The 13301-nt window shown below is 43.6% G+C and overlaps 1 protein-coding gene across 3 annotated transcripts in view; it reads right to left on the bottom strand.

The window, feature by feature from the left end:
* Positions 1–13301, bottom strand: part of LOC144688911 (rho GTPase-activating protein 45-like) — a 207432-nt gene that overhangs the window by 181993 nt on the left and 12138 nt on the right. For 2 of the 3 annotated variants that reach the window (XM_078555936.1, XM_078555937.1), the window contains exon 2: positions 12239–12581. In XM_078555936.1, the coding sequence (XP_078412062.1) occupies positions 12239–12581 (343 nt within the window). The remainder of the gene's footprint in view (positions 1–12238; positions 12582–13301) is intronic. The other variant, XM_078555938.1, reaches the window with a different exon arrangement.

Raw genomic sequence — 13301 nt, 5'->3', positions numbered from 1 at the left:
GGGTTGTCGACTTACGGTGAAATTAAAGAGACAGGGCTAGAAATTGAGCTTAAATAAAAGCAAAATACTGCGGATGCTGGAAATCTAGAACAAAAACAAAGATACCTGGAAAAACTCAGCAGGTCTGACAGCATCTGCCGAGAGGGATACAGTTGACGTCTCGAGTCAGACTTGAAATGTTAACTGTATCCCTCTCCGCAGACGCTGTCAGACCCGTTGAGTTTTTCCAGATATTTTTGTTTTTGTTCTAGACATTGAGCTTGTTGCTGCACATTTAGCAACGCTATATAAATGTGCTTAGAGCTGTAAAATGGTATCGGTGGCACACATGCACATATGTGAGACAAGTCTCACTGGGCACCACATTGGTGTAGGTATTAGCAAGCAAATAGTGAACATCCAGAGCAGGCAACACTGATTTGATGTCAGTGGTGCCATTTTGGAACTCAGCTCTCCAGCCAACAACCTCTCTTAAACCCACACAGCAGAACATGTCTTAAGCAGCCAGAGGAAACCCACCAATACTGTTTAAAGGGATCATCAACTACTTACAGGTCATCTGCTGGTTGACTTGTTTTGGCTGTTGCTACGAATGCTATAAGTGTTTGTTGCTTCGAGTTGCAAAAGTCTACTGGGAATGGTGTGGCAAGTACTGAAGGACTTTTTGCTGTGTTTAAGGCTTCTGTACAAACCAGTTGCCCCGAGACATGGATTACTATTAGGCATTCTCTTGGAATACAGTATGATTGGGAGAATGAGCAGAGACCATGCAGAGTAGGACAAGCTTCTCAAAGAGGGAGGAGGAGGAGGAGGGAAAGAAATGTTCTCAGCAGAAATATGCTGAAGAATTGCAATTCACCAGCGTTTATTAATGGCACATTGCAATCCCCACACGCATTTTTGGGACTATCTAATTTAGTCCCAATGCCTTGCAGTCAGTGTTCCATTCAAATAATTAGCGAGAAAGGGCATAACAACTTTGCTATCTTTTTGTTGGATTTCTTTTGATTTTATTTGAACGCTTCAATGAACTTGTGACTGTTTGACAGTATTTTGAGGCTATCTTGAGCATTCGCTGTTTAAAATAGCAGCAGCTCACTGGACCCACTCAATATCCTTTGCTCTGAGGCCATAAGAGAAATGGTCTAGAGAAATTTGGTATCTCTGCTCTTGTCATTTTGTTATATGTTTTCAGTTCATGCCATACAATAGTGTACAGTTACAAACATATTCTAATAAAGTTACTGCAGCATCAGGACAAGTTTATTATTGTAAAAATAAATCCTAAACTATCAACATACACAATAAGAAATTTAGTTGGTGAATATATAGATACTTTCCTTCATCCTGCCATCTTATATTTTCATGTCTGATCTTTTAATTTTGTGCATTTAACTTTTTTATAAAATTAATAACACACATTCAAACATTTCTGTGACACACCTTTCAAATGGGGCCAATTAGCCTCTACCCTGCTGATAATCGAGTTTCCAGGCAATCAAGTTGCATCAAAAACACATTGGGTGGAATTTTCGATTCTTAGTCCCTGCCAAAGCAAGCCAGGAAGCGACTGACAACTGCAGTGGGCTTTGCCTTGTGTCTTTTACTGAGCTATGGCATTAGCATCCCACTTTCAGGTTCCCCAGTCAGTCAGGTAAGGCAGGTAGTGCCAAATGTCGCATCTGTCAAAGGGCCTCATTTCTAATGTTAGGGACCACAGCCTGGGTCAGAAAGGCTCAGCCCCATATGGATTTTGGAGACTGCAACAGCCAGGAACAGAGAGGAAACCTTGAAAAGGTCATTCCCAAGGCCATTACCTCACTTACCTGGCGGGAGGTCCTGCTGAGGGATTTTAGAGATTTTAATGAGGTGAGCTCTCTCAAGGCCTCACCACATGTCCTCTCCCAGCAACGGATGACCATATCAGCTCAATCTCTTCTCAGCTACTTCCTCTGATACTCCCACATGTAACTCAGTCACATGAAGGGGTAACATGTTTAAAATGAAGTAGAAAAATTTCTTTGCGTTTTTTCTTGCCATTGGAAGCCTCATCCTCCCTGTGGATGAGGTTTCATAAAAAATGCAAAGGCCGCCTGGCCCATCCGCCACACTCTTCATTGACCCCCTGTTGTACTGGTTCCTGATCTTGTACTTTCTCATCACTCCACACATCCATCTTAGCATCTGCATCTCTTTAGTATCCATTCATTGTTCCTCTCTTCTTGATGGTACCCCAAGTTTCTACACTATACAACAAGGCTGATTTCACAACTGTTTTGTAGGTTGCTCTTTTCCGTTTCGGTGATACTTCTCCATCACACAACACTCCACTGCATTTCTTCCAATTACTCCAGCCAGAGATAATCTGTTGCTTAATTTCCATTCCCATCTCTGGGTTGAAATTTAACTTAATAGCTGGGTCTGGGTCGAGTAAGTTAAAGCCTCCAAGCTTGCCTCCAATCTGCCCATTTCCAGCTTTAACTGAGGGAGGGAGTTGGGTGGGTGACCAAGCTGCTCCAAGGGGGCAGTTTGGAACTTTAAATATGGGTACAGCACTGGGTGATGGGGAACTGATGGAATGGCTCTCTCTTCCTTCCCGCCTATCCCAGTTCCGTACAAAAGCATATGGAATGGGAGATGGAACCTGTCCTCATATCCATGGGAATGTCAGTCAGAACTAGACTGAGCTCAGCTTTCTTAATATCCATGGTCAAATGGCCCTGTTGATTCTTATTGGTTGTGCTCATACATAAAGATGGTCCAACTAGAGGGGGGGACTGCTGGTGCCTGACAACTGTAGGACGGCAACAAGCAGTACCTTGAGAAGAGGAGGTGAGAACATTGTTGGGGAGAGAAATACAAAACGGCTTCACATCAGGGCTCTCTTGCCAGTCTATATCAATGAAAAACTAATGAGAAGACATGGGAGTTTCCCTCAGATTACAGGAAATAACTTTCCATCATTTATGCTACTTCAGTCTCTGCCACTGTGCAGTAAACTTACACCAGGAGTTTGCAGCGAAACTAGGAACATATAAGTAACAGTCGTTGCTCCACTCTATAGCAACTGTGCCAGCAGGAAGTGACATCTAAAACCAAACTAGTTAGATAAGGCACAAATACCACAAGCTTCCACTGAACTGATGACTTGTGGGAGTGTGCAGTCTCATAGAAGAAAGGAAATAGTTGCCATGAGATACAACAAAGAAAGGTTGCCAATTAAAAACCTACAGTAACTTGATGGCTAATGAGATCTCAGCAACAGGATTTCCAAAAGCCCCCATATCAACATCATCTGTCAATATCTTATTTACCTGCGTTGACTTAATGAATTCTAATGGGAGTGTCATGTGAGGAGAATACAGCACAAACCTGGTATTTTATCATCCCAGCAACTAACTACAGGGGCAGGAGTTTATGCCGGTGGGATCCTGCTGAAGTAAACGGGTTTATGAACGGCTTGTCGCATTTTATGGCCCCGCCCCCCCCCCCCACTGCAACGGGGCCGCAAAATTCCGCCCCAGGTTTGCTGGTTTTGTATCTTCTGAACTCAGCGGTGCCGCCAGGGAGGCAGTGGCTGCTGCCAGTACTACACCCACCCCAGGCCTAGGATCAGCATTGGATCCCAGGCCACAAGTGACTGATAGCGGGTTGTGGGGGGCAGGCGGGAGAGGGGGCCAGCAACAAGGGTAGGGTGGGTGGCTTTCAGCACTACCCCCTTCCCCCTCCCCAATGTAGGTCCCTTGACCAGGTGCTGAGTGCCTCTGAATTTGGGGAACAAAGGTTTGCAGTTTGCTTGTCGTGCTCTCCACATGGGGAGTCCCCTGCCCACCACCAGCATTAATTGCCTCCTTAAGGGCGTCAATTGGCGACGGGGCAGGAGGGCGGCCATGGGCCTGCCCGCCCAGGACTTAATCGGGGTGGAGACGAGGTCCCACAACCGTCCTGCCTGATTAAATGCCCCCTGCTGCCAAACTCGCCGCAAGGGAAGGGCGGAGGGGCTCAAAATTCTGCCCCATTTCACCTTTCGTTCATCGTCATTTGGTCAATATCCTACGGTATTGAGGAAGTGCCAATGCCACATGGACTACAGCAGTTTAAGAAGGCGGCTCACCACAACCTTCTCATGGGCAATTAGGAATGGGCAATGAAAACCCGGCCTTGCCAGCGACACCCATAGTCCATGAATGAATCTTTAAAAGCTATTATTCCCTGCTAAATAAGAAACCTGGAGCCACAGGAATCAGCAATCCTTAGTCGTGACTGTAAATCATCCCTGTGGAGGAGACACCCCTCTACAATGATGGTCAGACAGCTGTGGTCTCGCTTTCTTCTCCGCTTCATAATCCCTGGTGGGGTTGCTGTGGCCCTCATGTCCGGCCTGCTGTTTCCCTGATCTGCCTGCCATCCTTAATTGGATGTGTCCCCCATAGGCAGCTTCTTAATTGGCCACTTCCAGAAAGATCCAGGGAGACACCCAACCATGGCCAATTCCAGGTTCACGACCTTGAATTAAGGCCGATGTCAGAATTCCCATCCAACCGGGAAATTTCAGACCAATGCTACAACTTAATCTGCATTGACTGTGTAGATGCCAGTCTATCCAATAAACTAACCGGAGGTGCGGCGTAATGAACAATAGTGACGGGTAATCACTCAGTAAGATTTATTGATATTTGAGAGTTAAAGGGCTGTTAAAGATCGATCAAAAATATAGCTTTAAATGTACAAGTTCCCAAAACGGAGATGCTTGTTTTGTGAAAACTGGGGCTGCTAAAACCACCTGGCTGCCCTCCAACTTTTACCTAAAGTTTATATGAAGTACATTGGGAGGCATCATTAAGTATTGTCGCTGGACTAGTCATCCAGACCCCCGGGGACCCGGGTTCATACCCCACCATGGCAGATGGTGGAATTTGAATTCAATAAAAATCTGGAATTAAAAGTCTAATGATGACCATGAAACCATTGTCGATTGTTGTAAAAACCCATTCGGTTCACCAATGTCCTTTAGGGAAGGAAATCTGCTGTCCTTACCTAGTCTGGCCTACATGTGACACACCAATGTGGTTGACTATTAAATGCGCTCTGAACGAGGGCAACTAGGGATGGGTAATAAATGCTGGCCTGGCCAGCGACTCCCACATCATGAATGAATTAAAAAAATAATAATAATAACGCGCTGTCTCCAAACTAACCCTAACAGTACATCTAAGGCCCAATCTCAGGAAAGTTCTCTCCACTGCATCAGGCTGGCATTTCCAATTCTCACACCAGCCATTCTTTTGCCATCGCTGACTGCAGCTTCAAATTTAGGAAGTCTCCAACTGCGCAGCTGGTAATCGCACACTAGGAACCAGGTTGAACGCATTCCACTTTGCGTTCTTACAGTCCGCAGAGAGCTCAACTCACCATTCTGAACTGCATTAGCCCCTGAAGTGAAAGTGCAACAATACCCAATCAAAAATCAGTATACTTTAAGTCTCAACTGTCTTAATGAAGACAATTCTCGACAAGAATCTTATCGTCTTATACTGTTGCCCTGGTGGCACATAGTCTTCCCTTGCCCAGTAGAATGTTCCAGGCCAAAATACCCAGGATACACCAGTACGATCTAGAATTTTTAAATAGCTACCAGAGTTCGAGAACATTTAGGTAAGATGTTTGCTTCAGAACTGGTTATTGTATAGCTAACAGACTGGGTGAAGAAAGGAGAATTTCCTGTTTCATTGTGGCATACCACAGAGTTTGCTGAAAGGAAGCTGAAGGTCACCATTGTGCAAGTTAATGCTGTCACAAGTAGAAAAACATCATTTAAGGGAAGAGAGGACACTTTGGACTGAAAGTGCTAGAAATGATCCCAGAATTTTTTGCAGTGGATATATCTCACTTCAATTATCTTCAGGATCCACCATGATTCTCCTCGTGATAATTCCCTGCTTTAAAAATCTTACCTGGGCAAGCTGATCAATTTTTAAAGCGCTCTAAGCTACCAGGGCTGACCTCAATTGTGAAGCCCCTTGCTGCCTTAAACGTGCACTTCAGTGCAGATTTAGGCTAGGTGCCTCTTGTGGAGTGAGGCATGACCTTCCAGCCGTGATGTGACATGACAACCTCCTGTGGACAGATTTTCACCAGTGTCACCAAGAGGAGTGCTGAAATTCTACATTACTGCTGCTAATTTGGTACTCATTTGCCATTGCTCAAGATCCAAGCATTGTCATAATCATCAAAAACACTTCACTACTAAGCCATTAAAAATGTAAACCATCACTTATAGATTAAAACTTTTTTTTTTAAAGACAAAGGGCAGTTCGGTGACACAGGATGTTGGTCTAGAGGCAGAAAGGTCCCCAAAATAGGGCTTTAGATTTTTAGACCTTGTACTGAGCTAAGGGGCCCGAGGAGAGGCTTATTATTGAGCCCTCGCCCCAGCAGAGTGCCATAATAAGCAAACACTTCACGGACAGCCATCACCCTTCCTATTTCTGATGGTAAAAGAGAAGTCTAACTCTTAAGTTCTACTAGTTTCTTTTCAAGAAATGCTTCACTGGACTTTATCAATCCACTACATCGCCTGAGTAGCAGAAATATTCCCCGATGTTCAAAGAAGGAATACCCAATTAAGAGCAGCAGACAAAGGGTTAGTTTGATGATGAAAATCCTGAACACATTGTACAAAAACCTACATTGAGACCCGGTATATTAACAGGAGCTCTTTTACGCCAATAAGTCCTGTTCTGTTGCAGAAAGAACTGGTGAAGAAGGAAAACTGTCAGTTAGTTGGCACATTTGGGGTCGTTCATTTTAGTATAAAGACCCACCTGTTAAGTAGATGAACGAGTCTTTTATTGTGATACATGTAGTCTTAACACCGGGAGGAGGTCACCTCTGTGGCAACTAATGTGTAGTTTAATCAACTGGGATCTTACTATGCACAGCACACAGAGATTTATGGTGATTGGCAAAAGAACCAGAGGCATCATGAGGATACTGTTTTTTTTAAGCAGCGAGTTGTTGTAATCTGGAATGTGATGCTTGAACAAGTGTTGGAAGCAGGTATAACAGCGACTTTCAAAAGAGAATTGGCTAAATAGCTGAAGGTAAAAAAACAGTGACAGGGCTTTATGGAAAGAGCAGGGCAGTGGGATTAATTGGGTGGCTTTTGCAAAGAACTGGCACAGGTCCGATAAGTCAAATGGCCTCCTTCTGAAGGAGGCTATAACATTCTCTGAACCCATATAGAAGAGTTGCCAACCTTCTAGGATTGTCCTGGAGTCCCCAGGAATTAAAAATTAATATCCTGGACATTGCTGTGAGAAGTCCAGGAGAAAAATCATACTGCTATTAAAAGAAATTAAATGTTCTTTTCCATTTTCTCTGAACACTTTCATTTATGAATGATAAAAAATATTGGCAAATCAGGGAAGAAAAGCCTGACTGAGTGGGCGGGGCAATTGGAGTTGGGAGGTCATGTTTTAAATCCCCCTGAGGAACATGTCCAACCAGAGTTGGCAACAGTGATAGCTGGCAACAATGGCAGCTCCCTGTGTACTAAGCCACCAGTAGCCAGCGATTGACGTGTAATACAGAGGACAAAAAAAATGACATACACAAAATTTAACTTTGGCGTTCAATTAGCAGATGGACACCCTGCATTGCTAGGCCTTACCCGGAGACACTTTTGCATTAAAATAGCATTTTCTATTTATTGTTCTCCATCATTACTGTTCACACTGGGTGGGTGAATGAGGGATTAAATGAGCTGCGGTCGAAGGAATCCTAAAAGTTGCTTTTTAACTTCACCAGCTGTTAGCACTCTCACCTTGGAGGTGAAGGTCATGGATTGAAGTCTCACTCCAGGACTTGGGCACATGATACTGACTGACACCAATGGAGTATTGAGCAAGAGCGGCGTTGTTAAGATGTTTTCCTTTGGATGAGATGTCAAACTGACTCCCTCTTTGCTCATTGGACATTGAAAAGTCTATGGAATTAGGTGAAGAAGCCAGGGAATTTTCATGGTGCCTTGATGAACAATCCTCGTTCAAGCAACATAAAGGAATGAGATTACTTGCTTTTCAGCAACTAGAAGTCCATCATTTGTATAAAAAAAGAAGTTCCTGCTATTAGGGCCTGTGTGAACATGTGTCTTTTTGTCCCTATTCCCACCATTAACTTTGAAGTTACTTTTTGCTCTACTTTTTCTGTACTGTTCACTCTCTTACACAAGGTCACATCTGATCATTTTTTCCAAGACTGAAAGTTTTTTCAATGGTTTCTCACACCTCAACCCTATGATGCTGGGGTTTAGTTTCCTAGTTCCAGAATTTAAATATTAATTGTTGACTAGAAATAGACACAGTAGTCAAGACATGGTCTGACCACAGCACTATTCTGTTTCAGCATGACTGTTTCCAACTTTCAGTCTGTCACTGCAATGGAGTTAAGGATTCTGTTGGCTGTTGCTTCACAGTGGGTTAGGTATCTTGAGTGTGAAGGCGACTAAAATCCTTGTTTAGCTATTTCGGCAACATCCCATGGAGTACTCATTTCATCTATTGTTCCTTCCTGTGCACAATGCTATACACGCACTCCACTTCAAAATGATCACAGCATATGAAAGGCTTTGAGACGTAATCAGGTGTCACCAAACCAAGTATTTTTTTCCATCTATATAAACTTTGGTGCACATATAACGTGCCTGAAACTCTTTGGAGTGGGTCACTCCACTGGCACAAGAGTAGCAAACAGGATTTCTGGTCCACTCTTGGAAGAGCCTATGGACCAAAACTGCAGGGAAGGGGGTCATTTGTATGGTTGGAGTTGACAGCCAGCACGGGCCCATCAGCAGCACTTACCTCGATCTAATTTTATAAAGAAAACAGACCACAGCCACTTCTGACAAAGAGTCATATTGTACTTGAAAAGTTAACACTGTTTGATCGCCACAGATGCTGCCAGACCTGCTGAGTCTTTCTAGCATTTTCTGTTTTTATTACCACAGCCACTTTGCCTGAGGTGCCCTCCGGCATTTCTAGGACAAAGGCAAAAATAAATTTAGGAGCATTTGACTCTAGAAAGTGGAACATTGTCCCCGGGGTTTGGGACCTTCTAAAAGGCCTCAAAAGGCATAAGTTCTGCTGATCGAATCCTGTTAAGGGTGTAAAGGATGGCAGTGCCATGATAGCCTGGGAACCTCTTGACATGGGGGTGTGCAAATGGATTCACCATCTGCTCCTCTTTACCAGAAAATGGCTGGAGTTCAGAAATAACAAAGTATAACCATGTCCCATCCCAAATTCCAGCTGCAGACAGCTGATCCACATGCTCTCTGCACTTTATCCAGGCCAAAAATTTTTGGGCCTATGGCCAGAAATTTCTCCCCGTCGGCGGGGGGGGGGGGTTGTGCCGGGGTGGGCGCGCACCCGATCGGCACCCCCGATTGGGGACGTGCCACCATTTTACATGGACAAGCCAATTAAGGCCCGCCCAGTGTGACGCTCGCCCGGAAGCGCTGAGCGCTCCCTGTGCGGGCGGGGGTGGGGGGGGAATTCCCTGAGAGGTTCCCTGTGCTCCTTCGCGCATGAACGTGAAATAGCACAGAGATCTCCCCGAGGCTTGGAGGTGCCTCAGGGAGATTTGTTTCAGTGCTAAGGTTTTAAATAAAGGTTTTTAACGCTTTTTAAAACATGTCCCCTCATGTGACACTATCACATGTCAAAAAATAAATGTCTAGATTTTTATTAGATTTTAAAATACTTCATGAAACCTCATCCCGCTCGTGTTTGAGGTTTCAGGATAAACGCGAAGGCCGCCTGGGCTCTTCTCCTTGTCGACAACCTTAAGGTTGGACGGGCAGCTCATTACGTTGATTTAATTAGGTTTTAAACGGCCTTAATAGGCCTTTGAAAGTTTGGCTGCGCGCCCGCCGAACTGAAAATCCAAATGACATACGGTGACATTGGGACCCCCGCCTGATGTCACCTGGCGTCATTTGACGTGTCGGCGAGTGGGCCCCACCCCCGCTCGCCGACGGGAATATTTTTCCCTATGTGTCTGTCAGAATTCAGTTGCAAAGGCTCTCAAAAATGAAATTAACCAGGCAAAACCTATTTAAGATATTTACACTGTAATTATACGTAGGACTATTTTTCACTATTAGCTTCTATAAATATAAGCCATGCCATCAATTTTGAAGCAGGAAGCCACTCTATAGTATAGTGGAGTATTAATTATTCTTGTGACCATATGGAACTAGCAACTAGTCTTACTGAAGTTAACTACATGGTACAAGTCCTATTATATTTGTCTTTGCCTAGTGAGAGACATAAATAACTACAGGACCAGACATTCTCCTGGAGTCTGTGACTACCCAATTATAAGCATGCACCATGATTTACATATTAAGCCTCACTGTTTGAAGTATGCATAAATTATCATTAGAACATGGTTACCTGAATGCTGTGAAAGTTAAAAGTGGTTAGAAATGTAAAAATTGTACAGTCCATTTTCTGAACACTCAGAAATACCTATTGTATGTGTTCCTTATGTGGGAACACATCATTAGGCATCTTACTTTCCACTATGCTCAAATGCAGTTCATAGGAAAAGGACTAGAGACAAGCAAAGGCAGATTTTCTGTGGACCTTGTATCATATTTCACTGGGCTTATAAGGCCCATTCCAATGGAGAAACTATGCAGTATGTTTTATTTATACTGTAGTACACTTTGTACTGAAGGGTAGCCTCTACAGGGGCCACTCTCTAAATTCACCTCTGGATGACATTGGGTCTACTATATACCAGTATTATTTGAGAACTATTAATCCATCTTAGGGAGATTCTGTTTGTGTCAGCAGTGAATCAGTGAATTCAAATGCCATAAAGAATGTGTGGGCTCAAGAAGAAGTACAAAATTGGGCTCTGCTTTATGACAATGCAGCATATTCACATTTCATGTTGGAATGACATGCCTTTCTATCTAAAAGATGGTTGGAGGAGGGAGAGTTTTTAAACAAACCACAACTCTTGATAGAGTAAGGAGATGAGTAAAGAGCAGAAGTTTGGGGAACTGTGACGTCAATGCTGAAAGGAAGATGTCCCTGAAAGTGATTTCATGTAGTTGAGTTTTCAGATTCAGTAAATCCCCCTGGGGCAAGAGCCTCAACGTTACTCCACAATAAATTTCAGCTAAATATTATGGAAATTAATTTGGGAGATTTCAGTTGGAATTGAAGCCTTAGTTGACTTTCATACCTAGGTATGCTGCCAAACTGGGGCAGGCCAGTAGGCCAAGTATAGAAGTAAGTTGAAGCATGATTCTGGGTAAGAGAACCACCCTGGCCCACACCGACAACCCCCTCCCCCCACCCACTCCACACACACACACACACACACACACACACACCACCTCTCCCCCTTTTTCTCCAGTGCAGTGAGAATCTGAACTTACTGAATTTCAAAACCTGTCAAAATGGAATCAAATTCAAGCAGCCACATCTCCCTTCCGTTCTCTAGGCTTCTACTCTTTACTAATCTCATTACTTTGTCGGTTGTGCTTTTATCCTCAAAACCAGCGTTACAGAGGCCAAACCACGAGTGGTACAGATGGTATTTGTGTGAATGCAGGAGACACAAACAGGGATAGAGAGAAAAAGAGGAAAGAAGAGTAACTGTGACTTGTTTTTATTGCCAATTTTTAGCTGGCCTTGCAGCACCATTGGGCATGGAAAGAAGAACAATTCAATCAGATCGAAATCTATACATTTAAACATTAAGGATGTCCATATTAATCAGTAAGAACAATTCGTAGTTAATGCTTATCTGGACAGTAGAATGGGTGAAATGACAATAGAATGGCCAGTGAAACAGACAATCTCAGTTATCTTGATAAATGCAAAACTGGGTTCAATGGAGCGAAAATAAGGAAAGGTGTTTAACAGGTGATCTTGCCTATTTTACACTATCTTTTAAAATCAAAATTACCCAGAATGTGTTTATAAAGATCACAGAACTAACTCCAGCAAATAGGCAATTTGCTTACTTCCTCCCCACCTCTTAGCAGATATTGTAGATGCTGAGCATTGATAGTGTTTCTTGATTAAAATTCCGTCTTCAAAAATCAGTCGGTTTATCTTCAGCTTCCATTCTCTAACTGCACTACATATGTTATCGTTGCCTTTTGCCAAGGCCCAGCGTTTGTGTACAGTTCCGATTTCTGGAAATCTCCACTTACCTTCTAACACAATGTCCTTCAGTTTCTCCACGGTTTCAGCAAACCTAGCCACGTCATATAGCAACAGTGTGATCTCCTCCACCTCTGGTCCCTCATAGCTTTCTGAGTTGGTACTGTACGCTGGAGAGGATTTGTACCCTTTGCTGTATCCCCACGTCCCAGAGCCTGCTACTGAGAAACCAGCAGCACTGGAGTGTCTGCTCAGTGTGGTTGGCCTCTTGAGAGTGTTGACAGCACCCGGGCTACTACTGAGCTTTGTCAGGGAGGTGTTCCCAGCAGATAGTTCAGATAAGGTGCCGGTCTGCAAGGCAGGTATCTCAATAGCATCTTTACGAGGCAGCTCCTAAAAATGTAATAGGAAAGAATTGTAAACTATGATATTTGAAAGACTGGAAACTGATTCAGTACAAACAAGGACAGCTGGGAGGCATGTTTTGATGTAAACCCACACTTCCCAATCTGCATTCCTCTTTTTATCTGGAAAATTCACATTACTGTAGTTTCCCATCTTTACTTCCTTGTGTATGTGACTTCCATCTCCACTTACCTGCCGTCACTACTGGTAGGACACTAAGCATTCAGTGTGTAAGGAATTAGATGAATGATGCAGGTAAATGCACAATAAAGTCTGGCAATGTAAATGACTCCTACTGATGGTGCCATCCACCATTTGTTTTGGCTGCGGACATTCAGTCCACCTGTACAAGCTGGTGGCCCTGGCATTTCTACTGCTGAAGTCTGCTTCACATTATCAAAAGGATGGATCCACAGTACTGGGAGCCAGAACTATGAATAGAAGCAACCTTGTGCATCATATAAACTTGATATGAATGTTCTTCTTTATGTTGATTCTGTTAAAAATAATTGAAAACATACAAACATACAAACTAGGAGCAGGAGTAGACCATTCGGCCCCTTGAGCCTGTTTCACCATTCAATAAGGTCATGGCTGATCTGACTGTAACCTCAACTTCCAAATTCCCACCTACCCCTGATAACCTTTCAACCCCTTGCTGATCAATAATCTATCTAGCTCTGCCATAAAAATATTCAAACAGTTTGC

Source organism: Cetorhinus maximus, chromosome 13, assembly GCF_964194155.1.
Source record: "Cetorhinus maximus chromosome 13, sCetMax3.hap1.1, whole genome shotgun sequence".
Taxonomy (NCBI): Eukaryota; Metazoa; Chordata; class Chondrichthyes; order Lamniformes; family Cetorhinidae; genus Cetorhinus; species Cetorhinus maximus.
The sequence above is the reverse complement of the archived record's forward strand: the minus strand, read 5'-3'. Positions and strand labels throughout refer to the sequence as shown.